This window comes from Chroicocephalus ridibundus, chromosome 21 (assembly GCF_963924245.1).
Source record: "Chroicocephalus ridibundus chromosome 21, bChrRid1.1, whole genome shotgun sequence".
NCBI lineage: Eukaryota > Metazoa > Chordata > Aves > Charadriiformes > Laridae > Chroicocephalus > Chroicocephalus ridibundus.
This window is the reverse complement of record NC_086304.1, coordinates 3,292,914-3,313,854: the sequence shown is the minus strand read 5'-3', so window position 1 is coordinate 3,313,854 and position 20,941 is coordinate 3,292,914. Positions and strand designations below refer to the sequence as shown.

Sequence of the window (20,941 nt, the reverse complement as noted above, 5' to 3'; positions counted from 1 at the left end):
CATCCCACGGAGGTTGGTGTGGGACCTCCATCTCCATCCCACGGAGGTTGGTTGGGGATGGCCCTCTCCATCCCACCCCCAGCTGCATGCACCCCAGGAGGACCTAATTGTGTTGGGGCAGCCGTAGCTCCGCGGTGGCAGCTACCAAACCTCCATGGGGCCCGTTGTCGCCGGCTGCCAGCCCCGGCCCTGACATATGGTCCTCATTGTGCCTCGCACAATGGAAACACTTCATGCTAATTTAGATGCTGGTTCTGGCCTTGCTGTCATCTCCGACAGATTGGGTCCCTCGCGGGCTCTTTGTGCTGGCGGGCGGGCAGGGGAGCAGGCAGCTCGGCTTCTCCTCTACTTCCCTGAGCGTTTTCCTAGCCGATTCCCAACTCCTTCTCTGTTCCCACAGCTATTTCCTTCTCTCTCTCCTTCCACATCTCTCCATCCCTTCCCCAGCTTCTGGATGATGCTGGTCCCGGTGAGCAGGTAGGTTTGCGCAGGAGGAATAATTCCCAATGGCTTTTCATTGGAAAAATACCCATGGAAAATAGTCGTGAAGGTGCAGATAAAGAGACAGATGGGAAACTGCTCGGCGGCTGCTGCTGCCCCGCGGCATTTCTGTGTCCCTGCCCTGGGGACAATGGCATGGGGCTGGCCGCTGGCCCCCTTCCACCTCCCTTCCTCTCCCAAAAAGGGGCAGGAGGTGATGCCCCGGGTTGGGAAGGGGGGAAGGACACCCCTTGTCTCAGCCTTCGCGTTCCCTGGGTCCCCCGGGAATGCCACCGTGGGCCGCAGCTGTGTCCCCAGCTCGGCTGCGCGAGGCGGCAGTGCCATCTGCTGGGTCCCCAGGATGGGGACGGTCACACCAGACCCCCGTCACCCCCCTCCCCGGCCTGGGCACCCCCTGGCCCTGGACCATCCCTGTGCCCTGCGAAGGGACCCACCGCAAACCCTCCTGGGACCGCGACCGGTGCAAGGGACAAAGGCAAACGGCACCTGCACGCGGGACCTTCACAAAAGCATCCGCCGTGACCCATCCTTGTAAATGCCCGTTTCACACCTGGTTTAGAGCACGAGGGTCCCCTGGTCAGAGACGGGTGGTGGGGACAGACAGGCCCTGGCCCCAAAAGGGCCGAGGGTCTCCCTCGATAAAGCACGGATCCGATCCCTTCCCTCCAGACAAGGAGCGTGAGCCATCGGCTGCCTCGCGCCGGCCATCGCATGCCGGAGATAAAGAGCCCGGCTGGACGGAGACTGGGGACGGCGGCGTGGCAAGAGGTGGGGGGCAGTTTGGGACCCCTGCGTTCCCCCTCAGGCATGGTCCCCAGTGCGTGGTGCTGGGAGAGGAAGGCCAGCAGGATGAGGAGGGGCTGGCAGCATCGCCGGCCGCTTGCCACCCCGGGGCTGGCACCCAAACCTCTGTGGGGATGGGTGAGATCCTGGCCGGGGCAGGGAGAGGCTGGGTGCCCCCCACCCTGCTTTCTGCAACTCCAAATCTCTGGAATTACATGCCCGGAGCTTCTGTCCCCCCTCCCTGCAGAGCGGGACACCCGGCTGTGACACCTTGGGACCGATGGGATCTGTCTGGGGTGCGGTTCTTAGCAGGTAAGGTGGTGGGGTGGCCCTGCAGGGGGGTCTGATGGGTGTGAAAGGGACACGACTGTCCCCTCCCTCCGCTCAGGGAGGTGTTCGAGGACTTCGCAAGGGCCCTGGGTCCTCCCTGCTCTGCAGAAGGTCATTTCCAAGAACAAGGCAGGACAGAGCCAGTTTTGGGGATTCCTTCTTCCCCAGAGACGGGTGGGAAGCACCTAGCACCCTGCCTATCCCGGGTGCCCCACATGGGACAGGCACCTTGCAGAGCCGGGCAGGCTCCTCTGTCCCGAGAGCAGGACAGGAGGGAGGGGACGGTCCCTGTAAATCACAAGGTGGAACAATGCGGCTCTTCCCAGATGGCAGGGAGGCTCCAGCAACCTCAGATAGCCAGGAATGAGCTCCGAGGGGCCATTAATCACTCCCGGAGCAGGAGCGAGAGGACACCCAGGGCAGCTGGCGCAGAGGAGGGCAGGGCAGAGGAGAGCAGAGGGGGCCCGCACCCGACTCTGCTGGGTGACAAGGACCCAAACTCGGCCACAGCTCCTGCAACCCCAAGGTCAGACCTCAAGGCTGCTCCAGGGACTCACATGGCCCATTGAGCCGCGGGAAAAGGGGGGACACCGACCCCCCAGCTCTGGGATCCACCTCCCTTTAAGGCTCCGTGGCTGGTGCAGGACGCAGCGTGGGGTCTCCTTGATGTTTCGTAGGTGGAGAGGGACCTGGAGCAGGTCCCAGGGAACAGGCTGGAGCTGGGAACAGGCTGGAGCTGGGCTCCCCCAGGACAGCTACAGCACGGAGTCCAACTGATGGCAGGAAAACACACCGCGGGATAAGCATCACCGGCACCACGGCATGGAGCACCCTGGGCCAGAAGCCACAATGATGGTTCCTCGACAGCCTCCTCCACCAGAGCCAAGACCCACAATTAAGAAGAAAAGGAGGAACAAGTGGCCAGACCCAGGGTGTCCCAGAGGTGCCCCCGAGCTCTGCCCTCCAGCTGACAGCTCCGGCTTTTGCCTCCCTTCTCTCACCGAGCTCAGCCCAGACCTCTGGACGCTGCGGAGAGGATAATGCCGGCCACCACCCGCCGGGTGCTTCGGCTTATGGGGCACAGGCTGGAGGGGAGGGGACCCAAAATACGTGGTCTGAGTTGTGCTGGGGCTCAGGTGGGGCAGGATCCCACCCCTTCCCCCCCATCCCAGCCCGGCCCGGCCCGGGACAAACCAAGCATTAACCTGCCCCTGCCCCTGCCCCTGCCCCTGCCCCTGCCCCTGCCCCTGCCCCTGCCCCTGCCCCTGCCCCTGCCCCATCACGCCCCCCCCCGGCCCCAAACCCTTCTCCCCATTGAGGCCAAACGAGCCATTTAAATCCGGCCAATGACGTGCGCCCAGAGGAGAGCACCGCACGCCATTGGGCAGCGTGGGGAGGGGAGGGGGCCCCGCCCCTTTCCCAGCCTCCGCTCATTCATATAAAGCGCCCGGCGGCGCGGCCCGGCTGTTCCGGGCATGGGGCGCCCTCCCCCCGCCGCCGGCAGCCCCACGCGTGGGGGTGTCCCACGCCTCCTCCAGTGCAGGGACTGGTTTTACTGGGCGCTCTGCGTGGGGGTCCCTGGCCCCTGGGGTGAGGGGATCCCTCCCTCTGGAGCAGGTTGGGGGCGCTGCTTTGCCCCCCCCCCCCCCCCCCCCCCCCAAATCATGTGTAGTGCCCCCCCCCTGCTGCCGGGGGGTGCGAGTGGCCTGTGAAAGGCCAGTCTCCTTCCCACGGGCCCCACTGGGTGAGGGGGGGGGGCTGCTGCCCCAAGGCACTGGGCCCTGAGGCCCATCATGCATCATTCTTTCCAGCACCCGCCCCCCCAGCAGCTCCCTGGGGGTCTGCAGGTGTGTGCTGAGCTGCTGTCCCCTGTTCCCCCCCCCATCCCTCCTCGTTCCCTGTGTGTCCCTAGGGAGCGGGGCTGGGAGATGGGGTGGGGGTCTTCCAGGTACCCCCACCCAGCCCGGGGCAGCAGGAGCCTGGCTGGAGCGGAGGGTGGGGGGTCCCATGTGCTGTGACCCCTTCCTGGGCCAAGCCAGGACACCTTTACCATGTGGGTCATGGGGGGGCTCCCTATCCAGACCCCCCAGGGGACAGACCCAGGCCATGCACCCAGTTTTTGTGGGTGGAGGCACCCAAGGGGCACAGGGATCCCCTTGTTCCCAGACACGTCCTCGCCCCCACCCCAAAACAGCCCAGCCTGGCACAAGGGTGGGAGCAGGAGAGGGACCCCCAGGGGCTTTGCCCCTTTGGGGGCACCCCTGACCCAGCCATGCTCATGCCTGGGTGCAGAGGGGCAGCTGGGGGGCACAGTGACCCCCGGGTGCAGTGGCACTTTGAGGGGCAGGGTGACCCCCAGGTGTAGAGGGGCACTTGGGGGGCAGGGTGACCCCCAGGTACAGAGGGGCAGTTGGGGGCCACGGCGACCCCCGGGCACAAGAGGGGCACTTGGGGGGGCACGGTGACCGCCCTCACGGGCTCTGCACCACCCCACCGACCGCTGAAGTGGGGGAGAGAGTCCAGTGGGGTTTCACCCCGAGCCCCCCCACACACACACACACGCCCACCCCCCAGGCAGTGGGGGCCCCCACCCCAACCACCGCCATCCTTATCCCAAAAGCCTGGGCTGCGGCTGGAGGACCGGGGGAGATCCCCCCCCACACAACCCCGCCACGGACGGAACCCCCCCCGGGCGGTGCCCCCTCCCCACCTGCAGGTACGGGGGGAGGATGCCGGTGTCCGTGTGTGTCCCCCCCCCTCAGACAATGGCCCCCGAGGGGCGCCGGGAGCGCGGAGCGGAGACAATGGGCGGGCGCGGGGGGAGCGGCCGGGAACAGCGGCGGGGCGGGGGGGGGGGGGGCGGCGGGGCCGGTGGGACGGCGGAGCGGAGCGAACGGGGACGGGTGGGTCGGGGGGGTGTGTGTGTTTGGGGGGGGGGGGGGGGCCGCTCCGCTGGGATTCGGGGTTTCCTCCGCCTCCTCCTCCTCTTCCTCCTCCTCCTCCTCCGCCGCCGCCGCGGCAGCACCAGCCCCGGGATTTGGGTGCGGGGGGGGGGGACGCGCACAAAGGTGCGGCGGCGATGGTGAGTGCGGGGTTGGGTTTTTTTTTTTGGGGGGGGTGGGGGGGGTTGGGGAGGAGGGGGACACGCAGCGCGGGGGGAGCGGGGCGGGCGCGGTGGGGGGAGCGGGGCCGGGCTCGGCGCCTCCCCGCTGGAAGGGCCTGGGAAGCCGGGGACTTTCCTGGGCCCGCAGCCAGGCGGGGAGCGGCCGCTCGGCGAGACCCGCTGCCGGGGGTCGGGACGGGGGCGGGGGGGAGATGCCGGGGTGGCCCGGGGGGGTGGGGGGAACGGTGGGTTTGCCCCCCATCTCCCCCCATAAGCCGGAATTTGGGGCGGGGGGGGGGGTCTGAGGATGCCCCGCTGCCTTTTCGCAGGGCTGTGCTGGCCCTGGGGACCCTCCGCGGTGGGCGACGCAGTGGGGCTGGGTCGTGTCCCGTGTGCGTCCCGTCCCGTCCCCCCCCCCAAGTCGCATCCAGCCTGGCAGCGGTGCCTGTGGCTTTCCCCCTCGGTGGGCACGCTTATACTGGAGTTTACTGGCCGAGCTGCCCCGCTGCGGTCAGCCGGCCCTTGGCCTCCGAGCCCTTTGTGCCCACCGCGGGCGTGAGACGGCAACGGGGGGACGAGGGTGGGCACTGACGGGTGCCAGGGCCGGTGGCCGGGTGCCAGGGCTGGGTGGCCGTTTTGAGGGACGACGAAGGAGGCGAAAACGGCCCCCCCGCGCTCCTGGGGGGAACCCGCCGGGCAGGGTCCGTCCCTTCCAGCACCCCCCTTTACCTGCCTCCGGGGGGGGACCCGGCCGGATTCTGATCCGGTTTATCTTGGTCCCCTCCTGGCGCGGCGCCCTGAGCCGAGAGGGAGTTCCCTGCGCCCAGCTCAGACATCGGCCCCGCTGCTCCGTCTGGGGCGAGAGAGGCTTTATTTCCTTGGGAGAGGGCGTAGAGCCCGCTTCCCCCCCCACACACACAGCCCCCCCCCGCGCTCCCTGCTCCAGGCCTTGGGATAATAACCGAGGCGGAGGTTTAAAAAAAAAAAAAAAAAAAAAAAAAAAAAAAGAAGAAGAATTAAATATTATCTTCACGGAGCCTCTGGGGATGGCTGTTGCTTAATCACAGCAATTGGGGATTGTGCTGGGACCGGGCTCCGAGGCAGCCTGAGTCAGACGCGATCTCGCAGCCCGGCTTCTCCTGTGTATTTACGCTGTCTTTGTGCTGGGGGGGGGGAAGCTCAGGAGGAGACCGGCTGATTTAATTAGCAGACAGCTTGATTGGGGCTGGCCGTGGCTCCTCACCCGGCTGTGGGACCCTGGGGTGGGCGTTGGAGGGTTGCGGGGTCGCTGGGGCCCGTGGGGACGGCCCCGAGGATGGGCACGGGGCTGGGGGACACCGGCTGCCTGTCCCCGCGTCCCTTCTGGGCTCCCTTCGGCCATTGGAATCGTCAAATGGGGTTTTCTTGTTTTCATCCGCTCGCAGACAATGGGGCCGAAGGGGGCGTGGGGGGAGGCAGGGAGCCCATCACCCCGGCGTCGGGCAGGGCCGAACCAGCCTTGGGTCTTCAGTCTCAAATTAATTTTAGATTTTCGGGTCTGTTTTCTGCGGGGCAGATGCTTTGTGGTTTTTATTGTCCAGACGGGATGCTCGGGAAGGGGCGTTGGGAGGAAACCACCTCCCTGGCTGTCCTCATGTGAGTGCCCGGCCCCGCGGGCAGCGTGGCACGGGGGTGGCGGTGCCGGCCACCAAAGCCGGACCCCACGCCAGGGGGATTTTTTTCTTCCCTCGTCCCCTCCCAAAGGTGTTCGCCACCTCGAGCGCGGCGGTCAGTGGGTGAGCACGGTCGCTTGCTCCTTGCCAGGACCCAGATGATCCCGGCTCCACGCTGCTTTTCCAGACTCTGAGAGGTGGATGATGCTGTCTGCCCGACGCAGCCCGGCAGGATTTACTCGGGTTAAGTGTTAGGCACCAGGAGCTGATGGAGCAGAGCTACCATCGATGGAAAAGCGCCGTCATTTACTCTGCGGGTGTCCTTTTTGGGGTAGGAAACCCGCCTTTTGGGGTGTCACTGCGGCACCCTGGGGACGATGCTCTTGGAGAAGGCGCCGACATCAAAATAACAAGTGTCGGGCCCCTGCGCCGCCTCGGCTCACCCTGTCCCCACATCCTGCGCACCCACCCGGGTGCTCCTGGCCACCGGAGGAGCAGCCTGGGCTGCCGGCGTTTGCGTCCCCCTGTGCCCCAGGGTGACCGTAGGTTTGTCACCTCACGCCGCCATCCCACCCGGAGGTGCCACCTGGAGGGGTGGTGGGAGCAGGAGGGGAGGATGGGATTTGGGCAGGAGCAGGGTAGACCTGGCAGCTGTGGCATCTTGTTGGCTACGTGCTGGGCATCCCGGTGCCATCCCACCTGGAGATGGTGCCATCCCACCCATCCCACCTGGACCCGCCATTGAGGAGCCATGAGGACGAAGCCACCGCTCGTCTCCCCACGAGCTGGGGGGGACACGCGTCCCCACGGGGGCTGCGAGGACGTGGGGTGCAGGCTGAGCCCCTCAGGAAGGGTGAGACGGACCAGGTAAGCTGCCAGTGGACAACTGGGAGCCCCAGTTAGGATCCCTCGGTGGTGCCAGCACCTTTTGCAATGCAAATCCCTTTCTCTTTGCTCCGAGCCCTGTTCTCATGCAAATCCCTGGGGTTTTTGTACTTTTTTTGGTTTTTTTTCTTTTCTCCCTCTGGTTCTAGATCTCGGTGCAGGCATTTTTACCCGGTGCAGGCATTTTTACCCGCATCCCCGCCACGGCTGCCACCTCCGTCGCTCCCGGACACGCCACGGGATTGAAATGCCGGGAGAAAGGTCGGGCTTTGTCCCGTAGCCGCGCAGTGGGACTTTCCCCGCCGGAGGAACCTTGGTGGGCACCGAGCGCTGGAGGGACTGGACGTTCCCGTGGTTATTGGAACAATCCTGAGTGATCGTAATTAATGCTGGCAGTTTGGAAGGGATATTAAACCTTCTGCATCCAAGCTGACGCTGAGCAATTTGAGAGCAGAATGAGACCCCATGGGGGAGTTGGATTAAGCCACTCGGGCTCCCCATGGGCCTTTCCCGCGTCCCTCTCAAGCGCCCGGTCGTGCCAACGGACCGAAAAGCTGGAAGTTTGTGGATTCCTCCCAGCGGTGGCATCTCCTGGGGATGGAGCGATGGCAGGGGAGGGGCTTTCCCAGCCCGGAATGGGGGGGACTCGGTCACGGAAGGGAGCGGAGGAGCCTCTGGCTGGAGGGATGAGCTCGCTGTGAAGCCTCAGCTTCGATGAGATGTGGGGCTGGATGAGGAGGGGGGGGAACTGGGGGTGTTTGTGCTTCTGCAGGGGGTTTGCAAACGGATGGGGGGCAGCGAATTGCCTTGGTGGCCTCTCCCCATCTCCTCAGTAGATGATGCACGGCCTGAATAGACGTGGCAGGGGGGAGGGTCTGCTTTGACCCCCCAACTCCTGCCTGGGGAGCCTGTTTCCCCCCCAACCCAAGCAGGAGCGCCCGTGGGGGGGTTTCCTGGCCGTGCACGCACCTTCTGCTCTTTGTGGGTCGCCCGTGGCGCTGGCAGCCTCTTTCGTGGGGTGCGTGTGTGAAATACCGTCATTGCTGTGTGTCCCCCGCCTTCCCCACCGCCTCCCGCTCGGCAGCGGGGCTCAGGGGGCCGGTGGCCGGCGGGGGAGCGCGGTGGTAGCCGGCCGGGGAAGGCAGCTATTGTGCGGAGGCAGCAAGGCGTGTTTGTGTAGCCAAGCAAGCAAATGTGCCGGGCGTCGGGCTCGGGGGAGCCGCGGGACGGGGCTGGGAGGTGCCCCCCGTTCCCAGGACCGTCTGGGAGGCGTTTTGGCGGCAGCCCCACCGTCAGCATCGCTGCTCGGGGGTCCCCGGGCCAACCTCGCTGGGGGGAGGACGGCCCCAAAATGACGGTGTGAGGCAGGGCTGAGGCTTGTGTTACGTTTTCTGCTTGTCCGCAAACAGCTGTGGGCTCCGGCTTGCGGCCTGCCTCAGTTTCCCCATCTCCGCCACGGGCAGAGCCGTGCTTCCAGCCCTCCCGGGCTTGTCAGCAGGATAAACATGGAGAGCTTGCCCAGAAAAGCTGTGGTTGCCCCATCCCTGGAGGGGTTCAAGGCCAGGTTGGGCTTGGAGCAACCTGCTCTGGTGGGAGGTGTCCCTGGGTGGGACGAGATGGCCTTCAAGGTCCCTTCCCACCCAAACCGTTCCGTGATTCTAAACCACGGTGGAGTCCTGGAGGAATCCAGGGCCCCGGGGTTCCTCCTGAGCCCGCTCCCTGACTCAGTTTCCCGGTTGCCGTGATGCTTGTTGGGTCTGGCAGGGAAACACCTGCCCAGGTGTGGCTGATGTTTTCCTTCTGCTCCTGCTTGCTGTCGCCGGTGCGCGAAGGGCTGCCTTCGCACCCCTCGTAAACCACATTAGAGCCTCCTGACTTAACGCTGGGGGTTATTTAATTGATCGCGATGGGCAGATGCTGGGGAAAAGAGCACCGGTGGCGTAAATCTGGCGCGGGAGCGGGTGGGCGCTCGCCGAGCCGGTGTAATCCCAACCCTCTGGGCCGGGAGAGAAGTTGTTCAGGCGCCGGTTTCTCCCTCCGCCCTTTACCGAAAGCGGGTTTTTCCTCCGGAAAACGTGGTGCCCGGCTCACACGAGGTCTCGGCCCTGAATAAAGCCGGGGAGAGAACCACACGGCGTGGGTCTGAGCTGCCCGGTCCGAGGGGATGGGAGGAGAGGATTCCCCTCTCGGGATTTGCCCCGGAGCTGTTTGAAATAAGAAAGCTTTCTCATCTAGAAACGCTTGGATCTAATTTTTTTTTAAATTTATTTTTTCGGAGGGGGGGGGGGGCATTTGAATGCAAAAGCTGGTTTGTGTTTGAGGTTCGTGGACTCGTGGACTCAAAGGCAGGAGAGACGGTTTTCTGACCGCCCCGAAGCCCCAGCCGAGCTCTGGCGGCTTTGAACCCTGTGATGTGCTCCAGCATCCTCCCGAGAAGCCATCCAGTCTGGACTTGAAGATGTCAAGAAATGGCAAATCCCCTCCTCCCCCCCTGGGGAGTTAGTTCTGGTGGTTAATCACCTCGCTATTAAAAATGTGAGTTTTCCTCCTCGTTTGCATGGGGCTGGCACTCGCTCCCAGCCCTCGGCGCTCGCTCGGCATCTCCACGGGCTCGGGAAGGAGGCGAAGCGGCTTCTCCTCCTGGAGCCGAGGCATCATCCATTTCCAGCCCGAGCGCCTCGTGCTGCCGAACCGGCTTTCCCCACTCTGCCGGGCAAACCATCAAATGAAAAAATATTCCCTTTCTTCCCCAAGTTGCTCCACCGGCACCGGGGCGGCCACAGGACAGGAGGATGAGGAGCTCCTGGCTCCAGCGACCTGCGGGATGGCTGCTTGATTTATAAATTAACCTTGGAAAACTGCTGGGTGGAGGGTTTTTTCCCCCCACACACAGCCTTTCCTGTGGAGAAAGTTGGGCCATTTTGGGCAAGACGGAGGGTCCTCATAGGCTGTATTGGCAGCTTGGGGGTCCCCATGCCCCCGGTGCGGCTGTCCCCTGGCTTGGGGACGAACTTGAAGTGTGGCTACTGGCCGCGGGATTGTGGTGACCGAGGAGCGTTAAATCCACGGGCTGGAGCCTTGAATTGCTGAAAAAAAAAAGAAGTCTTGATTTTGGGTGATAAATCGGCCTCGCCTCTGCAGGCGAAGGAGCCGGGGGGATGCGGGGACGGTGTTCAGCCTGGCTCCGGACACCTCGGGAGGGTCGTATCCAGCACCCACGCGGTGCTGGCATGTGGGACAGGGTGCCGATGCGGCGTGGAGGCGACGCCAGGATGTGTTTTGGGCTGTGGTGGCATCCGACCAGCGCTTGCCTTCCTCCCCTGGCCATCGCTCGTCTCGGGTGCTCGCTGGGGGTCACGGCCAAGTGAGGGGCTCTCATGGAGCAGATGCCCCCAAAGGCCACCGGGGTGGGTGACCCGCAGGACAAGGACTTTGACTGGCGGTGCCAGCTGTGACGCGCCGTGACTCCCCCAAACACGTGGCTGGGTGGCCACCTCGGCACACGCCTGGTCCCCGTCCCCGGGGAGGGGAATGCCACGGAGCATCGGTGCGCGGCAGCGATGCTCGGCTCCTGATTTCCTCCTCTCTTCCTTCCCCCAGCTCGACCGCGGACCCTCGGCGCTGCCGCCCGTCCCGTGAGCAGCCCCCCATGCTCGGCCCCCCTCCGGTGCCCGCCAGCTGGATGCCGTCCCCGCCGGAGGCTCAGGATGCCCCAAGTGCCTCGGTGACCGCTGGGACGGGGGACAACACCCGCCTGCAGCCGCCTCGCCCCCACGTCCCACGCCGCCCCGCCGGTGAGTCCCGTCCCCCCGCTCCCAGCATCCATCCCCTGCCCCAGTATCAACCTCTTAATGGTTTTAATGGGCCAGACTGGGGACAAGTCGGTCCTCGGCCCCCCGATGGAGGCGGCCGCATTGTTCCCAGCAGAAACCTGATCGCTGCTGGCAAACAAAGCCCAGAAAAGGGGGGCTGGCAGGAGGTTTGAGACTGGGGGGGGGACGGACACAGGGGGGTCCTTTCTCTCCCAGCCCCTTCCCCCATCGCTCGCTGGGGATGCCGGGACGAGCTCCGGGCCCCTGTTGCCATCTCCTAGACAACCGGCGTGGGGGGGGGCTTTTGTTTCCATAGTGATAAATGTGTGAGCATCCAGCATCTGGGACAAAAGGATCCCCCCCCCCCCCCAATCCCTCCCTTTTTGCCTCCTCGACCCCATCTCCCCCCTCCTTGCAAAAGAGGCCAAAAGACATTTGGGTTTTATTTGGTTGAAATGGCATTTCCGTGGTAACCCGGCACGGGCCCACCCCCAAACACAGCCGGCGCGGCCCCCCCGGCATGCGGGGCTGGCTGGGAAGGGGGGTTGGGGCTCTGGGGGATGCCTCACGCCCGCAGCCCCCCAGCACCCTTAGGGGGAGGGCAGCAGGATTTGGCAGGACCCCTCCGACGGGGTCCGGCATCCCCCGGTGGGGGTCAGGCAGCCTGATGTCCCCGCTGGGTCCCCTCCCTGGCGGGGTCACAGACCCAGCACCGGGGGCTGCGAGCGGCTTGGGAGCCCCCAAAAGCCCCCCAAAAATGGGGTGACTGGGACCGGGACCCCGGCAGACTGGCGACGCAGACCCCGGTTCCTGCCCGCATCCCTGAGGCTTCTCCCCGCGGTGCCGGCGCCGCGCGCTGCCGGGCTGGGGTGTACGCAGGGCGTTCTTTTCCCACCCCGGCAGAGAGAAGCCGGCGTAGGTGGGTGTCGCGCGCGCGTGTGTGTATTTATATCCCCCTGTGCCTACAAACGGCTGGAATGGGAGTTTGGGGTTGGCTAATAACGACGTGGCAGCCGTGAGTCAGCGCGGGGCTCCCAGCCAGCCGTGCCGTGGTGGACCAGTCCCCTGGGGTGGCCAGTGGTCCCATCCTCGCAGCCGCCATGCTGGCTCCCGGCAGCCCGGGAGTCCCCCCGGTTTCCCCCAACAGCTCCGAGCTCTCCCCAGCCCTGGAGCCGGTGCAAAGCCGTGGATGGTCCTGGAAAAAACGGGGCTGAGATCCCAGCTCCTGGAAAAACCGGGGCTGAGATCCCAGCTCCGCGCTGGGAAACGTGTCCGGGCAGAGCCCCCGCGCTGCGAGATTGGCCTGAAACGTTGCCTGCGCCCGATTATTCATTCCTTATTTTGTTGGCCCCCACCCTAGGCACTCTTTTGGCAGTTAAAATAACGATCGTGATATTAACTAAAGTGTAAATCCCCCAAAACAGGAGCTAATTGCGGAGTATCATTAATAAAGGGGAAGGTGGCCGTCCCCGACACAGCTTGGGCATGGGAAAAGATCGAAAGTGACCCAAATTCCCGTTCCCTGCTGGACTCCTGTCCCCGTTTGGCACCGGGGATGGAGCTGTGGTGGTGCAGGGGATGGGGGCGAGGGGATGCTTGCCGGTGGCCGGGACCCCCGGGGGCATTGCCGCTGAGCCTTCCCTTGGCCTCCGCAGGCGGGCGAGCCGTTTTCTCCTGAGACGAGCCCAACCAGGTGATCAAAATAGAGTCCCTCAAGGTGACGGTCGACTTCTTGAAGGTGCCCCTGGGCCTGAAGAAGCCCCCCCTGAAGGAGGCCCTGGCCGCCGTCCCGGGGCCGGGGAGAACCAAGCCCCTCGGCGTGGAGCGGCACAAGCCCCGGCGCTCCGACACCATGGACAATGAGTCGCAATACTCGGGATATTCCTACAAATCCGGGCATTCCCGCAGCTCCCGCAAGCACAGGTGAGGAGGGGGTGGGTGTGTGCCCGAGGTGGGGGGGGGGGGGGTCCCTTGGGTGCTGCCGCCCCGGTGCACCCACCCCGCTCCACTCTCTCGCCTCCCAGGGACCGGCGGGACCGGCATCGCTCCAAAAGCCGGGACGGGAGCCGCGGGGACAAGTCGGTGACCATCCAAGCGCCGGGCGAGCCCTTGTTGGACAACGAATCCACACGGGGGGATGAGAGGGTGAGTGGGGCGCGACGGGGGTCGGCATCTTCGTCCCGCCGCGAGGATGCTGCCGAGGGTGGGAGCCGCCGGCGGGGCGCGGGGGCTCCCGGCATGCCCGCTGCTCCCCAGCAGAGCGGTTGAGCCGGTTGGGCTGGCCCTGGGCTGGCGGCGGTGCCGGCGGGGAGGGAGGGTGGCAAATGAAAGGGGACTGGCTGTGGCGGCACCCCGGGGTGGGCACGGGCTGCCCAGGGGTGGAAAACACCCTGGGGATCCACTCCGGCTCCAGCCCCTCGCTCGGCAATGCCAGCGTGGCCGCGCCGAGGCGGAATAACCCCAGCCCGGCTCCCGGGGTCCCAGTCCCACGGGGGTCCCGCTGTGACCCCCCCACGCTGGGTGCCGGCACTCCTCCGGCCGCCGCGGAGACCGGTTTTAATCGTCTCCCAGCCACCTACGCGGGCGGCTCCGGCGCTTTTCATCTTCCCCCACCAAAACGGCGGCGCCGGCAGGGTTTGCGGCGGCTGAGCCTGCCCGGTCCAGCCGCGGCCGGAGCGAGCCGATGGCGGCGTGGGTTCGCCTGGGGCCGGGCTGGGATACGGACTGGTCCTCCTGGACCCTCCTCCCCTCCGCATCCCTTGGGAAAAGCCCAGGCTGGGGCTTTATTTTGCCGTTTGGGATGAAATTGCTGGCTTTCCCGCAGTAATTCAGCGGGGAAAAACATACAATGGGATAAAACCTCAAGTTCCAGGGATGCCAAAGTGCTGGAAAAGAAAACGTGAGGGTCTGAGGGAGAGGACAGAGAGATGGACAGACCCGGGGCGGCGTTTTCCGTCTAACGTCTTCTCCCTCCCCTGAAACCCCTCCCTGTTTTAACTGGGAAGGAATCGAGTGGGGCCGGGTCATTCCCACACCCCCTCTGGTTTGAGGAGGGGGGATTTGGGAAGCGGTGGGGGATCCCTGGAGCTCTCGGAGCTGCTGGATGACGGGGGACTTTGTCCTGCCCGGCGCGGGAGGAGGCAGCGCCCGGCGGCGGCGGCGGGGGTGTGTTGGGACGGCGGCCGGGCATGTTCCTTCTGGCCCCGCTAATGAGGGGGTTTGCCTGGAAGCGGGATGATGCTTCCCATTTCCAAAGCTGCTCGCGCCGGTGCCGGAGAGTTTGGAGCGCGGCGGCACGGAGCCACCGACGGGGGTTTTCTAGAGGGTCCCGACCAAATCGCCGCGTGTCCCAGGCACCGTCTAAATGGGGGTGATGGCACCGGGCAGCGCGCCGGGCTTGGAGGTTTGGTGGATGGGAGATGGTGGGGTCGGGGTGGGCGGGGGTCCGGCAGGGCCGGTAGCCCCCCAGGGTGCTGTGGATGGGAGCGGGGGGGACGCGACGCAGTGCGATCCCCTGTTTAACCCTCCCGTCCGCCCTCCCCAGGACGACAACTGGGGGGAGACCACCACGGTGGTGACGGGGACGTCGGAGCACAGCATCTCGCACGATGACATCACCCGCATCACCAAGGACATGGAGGACAGCGCCCACCTGGACTGCTCCCGGCACCTGGGCGTCTCACTGGCTGGGGCGCTGGCCCTCCTCGCCTTCCTCACCCCCCTCGCCTTCATGCTCCTGCCCCAGCTGCTGTGGCGGGAGGAGCTGGAGCCCTGCGGGACGCCCTGCGAAGGGCTCTTCATCTCCGTGGCCTTCAAACTCCTCATCCTCCTGCTGGGCAGCTGGGCTCTCTTCTTCCGTCGCCCCAAAGCCTTCTTCCCCCGCGTCTTCGTCTTCCGAGCCTTGCTCATGGTGCTGGTCTTCCTCCTCGTCGTCTCCTACTGGCTGTTCTACGGCGTGCGGATCCTGGACTCGCGGGACCGTAACTACCAGGGGGTGGTTCAGTACGCCGTCTCGCTGGTGGACGCCCTGCTCTTCGTGCACTACCTGGCGGTGGTGCTGCTGGAGCTGCGGCAGCTCCAGCCCCAGTTCACCCTCAAGGCCGTGCGCTCCGCCGACGGGGCCAGCCGCTTCTACAACGTCGGCCATCTCAGGTACGGGGGGGTTGGGGGCCAGGGTGCTGCCGCGGGGAGGAGCTTCACGTGTTTGTGGGTGCGCACGAGGGGTGTGGGTGCACCTACGGATGTGCACGGGCATTGGTGCGGGTGCATTCCTAGAATTATAGAATTGTTTAGGTTGGAAAGGACCTTTAAGGTTGTCAAACCCAACCATGATCAGAGAACGTTGTAGGTGGGAAAGGACTCTTGAGATTGTCAAGTCCAACCGTGAAATTCTTGTGTGTGCACGTGCGTTGATGCCTGTGCATTCACAGAAACGCGGAATCGTTTAGGTTGGAAAAGACCTTTAAGATTGTCAAACCCAACCATGAATCAGAGAATCTTTTAGGTGGGAAAGGACCTTTGAGATTGCCAAGTCCAACCGTGAAATTCGTGTGTGTGCACGTGCGTGTGTGCACGGGCATTGATGCGAGTGCATTCGTAGAATTACAGAACCATTTAGGTGGGAAAGGGCCTTCAAAATCATCAAACCCACACATGATCAGAGAATCGTTTAGGTGGGAAAGGACCTTGAAGATTGTCAAGTCCAACCGTGAAATTCTTGTGTGTGCACATACGTGTGTGCACGTGCGTTGATGCCTGTGCAGTCGTAGAATTACAGAATCATTTAGGTGGGAAAGGACCTTTAAGGTCGTCAAACCCAACCATGAATCAGTGAATCTTTTAGGTGGGAAAGGACCTTTGAGATTGTCAAGTCCAACCATGAAATTCCTGTGTGTGCACGTGCGTTGATGCCTGTGCATTCACAGAAACACGGAATCGTTTAGGTGGGAAAGGACCTACAAGGTCCTCAAACGTAACCAGGAATCGGAGAATCATTCAGGTGGGAAAGGACCTTTAAGGTTGTTGAGTCCGACCATGAAATTCATGTGTGTGCACGGACATGTGTGCGTTGATGCGTGTGCATTCACAGAAACACGGAATCGTTTAGGTTGGAAAGGGCCTTTGAGATCATCAAGCCCAACCATGAATCAGAGAATCTTTTAAGTGGGAAAGGACCTTTGAGATTGTCAAATCCAGCCATGAATCAGGGAATCGTTTAGGTTGGAGAGGAACTTGAAGATTGTCAAGTCCAACTGTAAAATTCGTGTGTGTGCACGTACATGTGTGCACGTGTGTTGACGCGGGTGCATTCGTAGAATTATAGAATCGTTTAGGTGGGAAAGGACCTTTGAGATTGTCAAATCCAACCATGATCAGAGAATCGTGTAGGTGGAAAAGGACGTTTGAGATCATCGAGTCCAACCATGAAATTCTTGTGTGTGCACGTGTGTCGATGCCTGTGCATTCACAGAAACACGGAATCGTTTAGGTGGGAAAGGACCTACAAGGTCCTCAAACCCAGCCATGAATCGGAGATTCATTCAGGTGGGAAAGGACCTTTAAGGTCGTCGAGTCCAAGCGTGAAATTCATGTTTGTGCGCGGACGTGTGTGCGTGTGCAGTGGTGCGTGTGCACGTACACGTGTGCACATGCGCTGATGTGTGTGCGGGTGCGTATGCGCGCGGGCATCGATGCGTGTACATTCCTGGAATTGTAGAGTCGTTTAGGTTGGAAAAGACCTCTAAGATCGTCAAGTCCAACCGTGAAATTCGTGTGCGCACGTACACAAGTGCATGGGCATCGGTGCGTATGCATTCGTCTGTGTTCGTATGCACATGCGTGCGTGCAGGCGTGTGTGTGCCCGTGCATGTGTGCACAGGCCTCGATGCGTGTGCGTTCGTAGAATCACAGAACGGTTTAGGTGGGAAAGGACCTTGAAGATCGTCGAGTCCAACCGTGAAATTCATGCGTGTGCACGTGCGTATATGCACGTGTGTTGATGTGTGTGCACGGGCATTTTGTGCGTGTGCGCAAGCATACGTGCGCGGGCACTGACGCGCGTGTACCTTCATGGAATCGTAGAATCGTTTAGGTTGGGAAAGACCTTGAAGATCATCAAGTCCAACCGTAAAATTCATCAGCGGCGCACGTGCATATGTGCGCGGGCATCGATGCGTGCGCGCCCATGTGTGTGCACGTGCATACGTGTACAGCCGTCGAACCCGAACCGTTCCGTGATTCTATGATGTGTGTCCATTCATAGAGTCTTAGAATCATTCAGGTTGGAAAGGACCTTGAAGATCGTCAAGTCCGACTGTGAAATTCATGTGTGCGAGCGTACGTATGTGCGTGTGCGTGTACATATGTGCACGGGCATTGATGTGTGCGCGTGTGCGTACGCACACGGGCGTTGACGTGCGTGTATTCATGGAATCATTTCAGTTGGGAAAGACCTTTAAGATCGTCAAGCCCAACCGTGAAGTTCATCCGTGTGCACGCACATGAGTCCGTGCGCGTTCCTGTGTGCGCAGACACGCGTGTGCACGTGCACACGTGTGTTCACCAGCCGTTGTGCCCACGCCGCTTCCCTCTGCGGCACCCGGCTCCGGCCGGAGGAGCTGCTGGGGGGCTGACCCGTCCCCGCGGTGCCACGCATGGTCCATGTCCCCCATCCTGGTCCTGCCCCGCTCCGTGTGCCCCCCTGCCCTCGGCACGGCGCTAACCGGCTCTCTGTGCCCCCCCGGGCCCGGCTGTGTCTCCCCGCAGCATCCAGCGAGCGGCCGTCTGGATCCTGGAGAACTATTACCACGATTTCCCGGTCTACAACCCTGCCCTCCTCAACCTGCCAAAATCCGTCCTGTCCAAGAAAATGTCCGGGTTTAAAGTCTATTCCCTCGGCGAGGGTGAGCTCCCCTTCCCTTGGCTTCTCCTCTCGTTCTCTCTCTTCCTTCCCTTCCCCATCCCTGTGTTTTCCTCTCCGGAGGCTGCTCTCGGCTCCGTGGGGCAGGGGGAGCATTGGGCACCCCGCTGCCCCCCCAACCCCTCTGGAACCTCCATCCCTTTTTTTATTTCCCCCCGGCAGAAAACACGACGAACAACTCCACGGGCCAGTCCCGGGCCGTCATCGCGGCGGCCGCCCGGCGGCGCGACAACAGCCACAACGAGTATTACTACGAGGAAGCAGAGCACGAGCGCCGGGTGCGGAAACGCCGCGCCAGGTACGGGGCCGGTGGCGGGCACCACCTCTGGGTGGCACCGGGTGCCCCCATTGCTGCGTGTCCCCCATGGGGTGCCCATGCCAGCACCCCCCTGAGGACCTGGGCTGTGCTGGGAGGGGCTGGGGACGGGGTGTCCCTGCTCTTGGGGAATCACAGAATGGTTCAGGTGGGAAGGGGCCTTGAAGACCATCCCGTCCCCCCCCTGCCCTGGGCAGGGACACCTCCCACCAGCCCAGGTGGCTCCAAGCCCCGTCCAACCTGGCCTTGAACCCCTCCAGGGATGGGGCAGCCACAGCTTCTCTGGGCAACCTGGGCCAGGGGCTCACCCCCCTCACAGCCAAGAATTTCTCCCTAATATCCAATCTAAATCTCCTCTCCTTCAGTGGAAAACCATTCCCCCTCGTCCCATGGCTCCCCTCCCTGCTCCGGAGTCCCTCCCCAGCTTTCCTGGAGCCCCTTGAGGGCCTGGAAGGGGCTCCAAGGTCTCCGCGGAGCCTTCTCTTCTCCAGGCTGTTGCATGGCACAGCCAGATCTCCCCAAAACTGGTTTTGGGGTAGAAGCTGGGTTCCTGGCTGCCCCCAGCCCCATGGGATCTCCTGCCCATGGCCGGACTCTGCCCCTCTGCAGCCACGTCCCTGGCTTTCCCCCCGGCAGGCTGGTGGTGGCGGTGGAAGAAGCCTTCACCCACATCAAGCGGCTGCAGGAGGAGGACCAGAAGAACCCCCGGGAGATCATGGACCCGCGGGAGGCGGCTCAGGCCATCTTCGCCTCCATGGCCCGGGCCATGCAGAAGTACCTGCGCACCACCAAGCAGCAGCCCTACCACACCATGGAGAGCATCCTGCAGCACCTCGAGTTCTGCATCACCCACGACATGACGCCAAAGGTGCGCGAGGGGACACGGCGCGGTGGGACGGGGTCCACGGGTTTGCCCAAGGGCTTGGTCCAGAGGGTGAGGACTTGGGTGGGGGGTTTTTTCCTCACCGTGTGAGAGCATCCCCCTGGGAGGAGGGCAAGGGTTGGGAGATAGAGCCAGAAAAGCAGGTGGAACCCCAAGGAACAACACACTGTGGTGGGAACCGGCCGCGCGGGGACGTTTTTCCTGCAGGACCTGCCGAGCAGCTTGAGGCTGCAAAAAACCCCAGGTGGAGCTGTAGGAAGGTGACGTTCACGTGTCCTTTCCCCTCCTCCAAGGCGTTCCTTGAGCGGTACCTGACGGCCGGCCCCACCATCCAGTACCACAAGGACCGCTGGCTGGCCAAGCAGTGGACGCTGGTGAGCGAGGAGCCGGTGACCAACGGCCTGAAAGACGGGGTGGTCTTTGTGCTGAAGCGCCAGGACTTCAGCCTCGTGGTGAGCACCAAGAAGATCCCTTTCTTCAAGCTCTCGGAGGAGTTCGTGGACCCCAAGTCGCACAAGTTCGTCATGAGGCTGCAGTCGGAGACCTCGGTGTGAGCTGAAGAGGGATGGAGAGGGGTTGAGGGGGGGGAGACCCTCTCCGCACACACACACCCCCCCCAGTCTCCGCCGGGGCTCAGGGAAGGCCACGGCTCAAGGGCAGAACTGCGGCGGGCGCCGGGGAGCAGCACCCGTGCCCGGCTCCACCACCTACCTGTGACCACTCGCCCTCCGCCTCGGCTTGGCCCCCGCTGGGGTGGGCTGAGCCCCTTCCTCTTCCTGCTCCTCTTCCTCCTCCTCCTCTTCCTCCTCCTCCCCGAAACCCAGGTGCGTGTAGCATCCCCCCAGAAGGCGCTGCCGGCGGAGGATGGCGGCGCGGCCAGGAAGGCGACGGCGTTTCGGTGCCATAACTCAAGGGCTAAATCTCCATGTTCTTCACCAGCGTCTTCGAGCACCATCCGGTCCCAGGGACCTTCGGCTCGTGCCCGTTTTCTACCTGGCAACTGTCCTGGCTCTGGCCTTAAACCACTGCCCGCCGTCTGGGGCTGGTTTTTAACCCTAGAGATTGCGGGGGGGGGTTTTTTTGGGAATATTTTTTGCAAGCACCTCAGCGATCCGTGGCTGCTATGAAAACCTCCCCCGGCATCCGAGACACCGGTGCTGCTCCCGGCTGGAGGGACGTCCTCCTCGCCCCTCTGCTGATGGTTTCCGCGCTCAGCTCTTAACAAAAGCAAGTGAAAATCGGGTTTTTAAGAGAAGCAGAAGGTTGGTTTGGGTTTTTTTTTGTAAGCGGTTTCCCCGCTCCCGAGGTGACCCGTCTCCCGGCAGCATCTCCGTGGGGCTTCCCCACGCCGTGGGTTGCAGGCAGAGCAGCTTAAAACGTCTCTCGGGGTCCGATCCCGGCGCCGGAGCCAGCGGGGGAACGAAAGGAGGGGTTCCTGGCGCGGGTGACAGGGGCTCGTGGCTCGATGAGGTCCTTAATTAACGTCCCGCGGTGGCAGGTGGCCCGTGGTGGCCCCCGGCTCCTCGTGGGGGACGCGAAAGCTTTTGCCTTCCCTTGGTTTTGTTTAAGGTCGCGAATACCTCATGGATTTATTTTCTTTTTTTTTTTTTTTTGTTTAATTTTTTTTTTTTTTTCCCCCCTCTGGAGCCCGTCGTCCGGCCACGCCAGGCCGGGGGTCTCGGGGGGGTCCCAGGGGGGTGGGAGGTTATGGCTGGGGGGGGGGGGTGTGGTTTAATGGGGAGCTGCCATTGGGGTTG

The 20,941-nt window shown here is 63.3% G+C and overlaps 1 protein-coding gene across 3 annotated transcripts; it reads left to right on the top strand.

Annotated features, from left to right (window-relative positions):
• Positions 1-4,481: 4,481 nt before the first annotated feature.
• VANGL2 (VANGL planar cell polarity protein 2) lies at positions 4,482-20,830 on the top strand. Of its 3 annotated transcripts, XM_063357449.1 has the most exons (10): positions 4,554-4,696; positions 6,521-6,700; positions 10,855-11,048; positions 12,722-12,989; positions 13,091-13,211; positions 14,611-15,218; positions 17,832-17,968; positions 18,148-18,283; positions 18,938-19,169; positions 19,478-20,830. In XM_063357449.1, the coding sequence occupies exons 4-10, from the start codon at positions 12,919-12,921 to the stop codon at positions 19,736-19,738; spliced, it is 1,566 nt and encodes a 521-aa protein (XP_063213519.1). In that variant the 5' UTR covers positions 4,554-4,696; positions 6,521-6,700; positions 10,855-11,048; positions 12,722-12,918; the 3' UTR covers positions 19,739-20,830. The 3 variants fall into 3 exon arrangements, with proteins under 3 accessions (XP_063213518.1, XP_063213519.1, XP_063213517.1); XM_063357448.1 differs by lacking the exons at positions 4,554-4,696; positions 6,521-6,700 and adding an exon at positions 4,482-4,517; XM_063357447.1 differs by lacking the exon at positions 6,521-6,700.
• Positions 20,831-20,941: the final 111 nt, after the last annotated feature.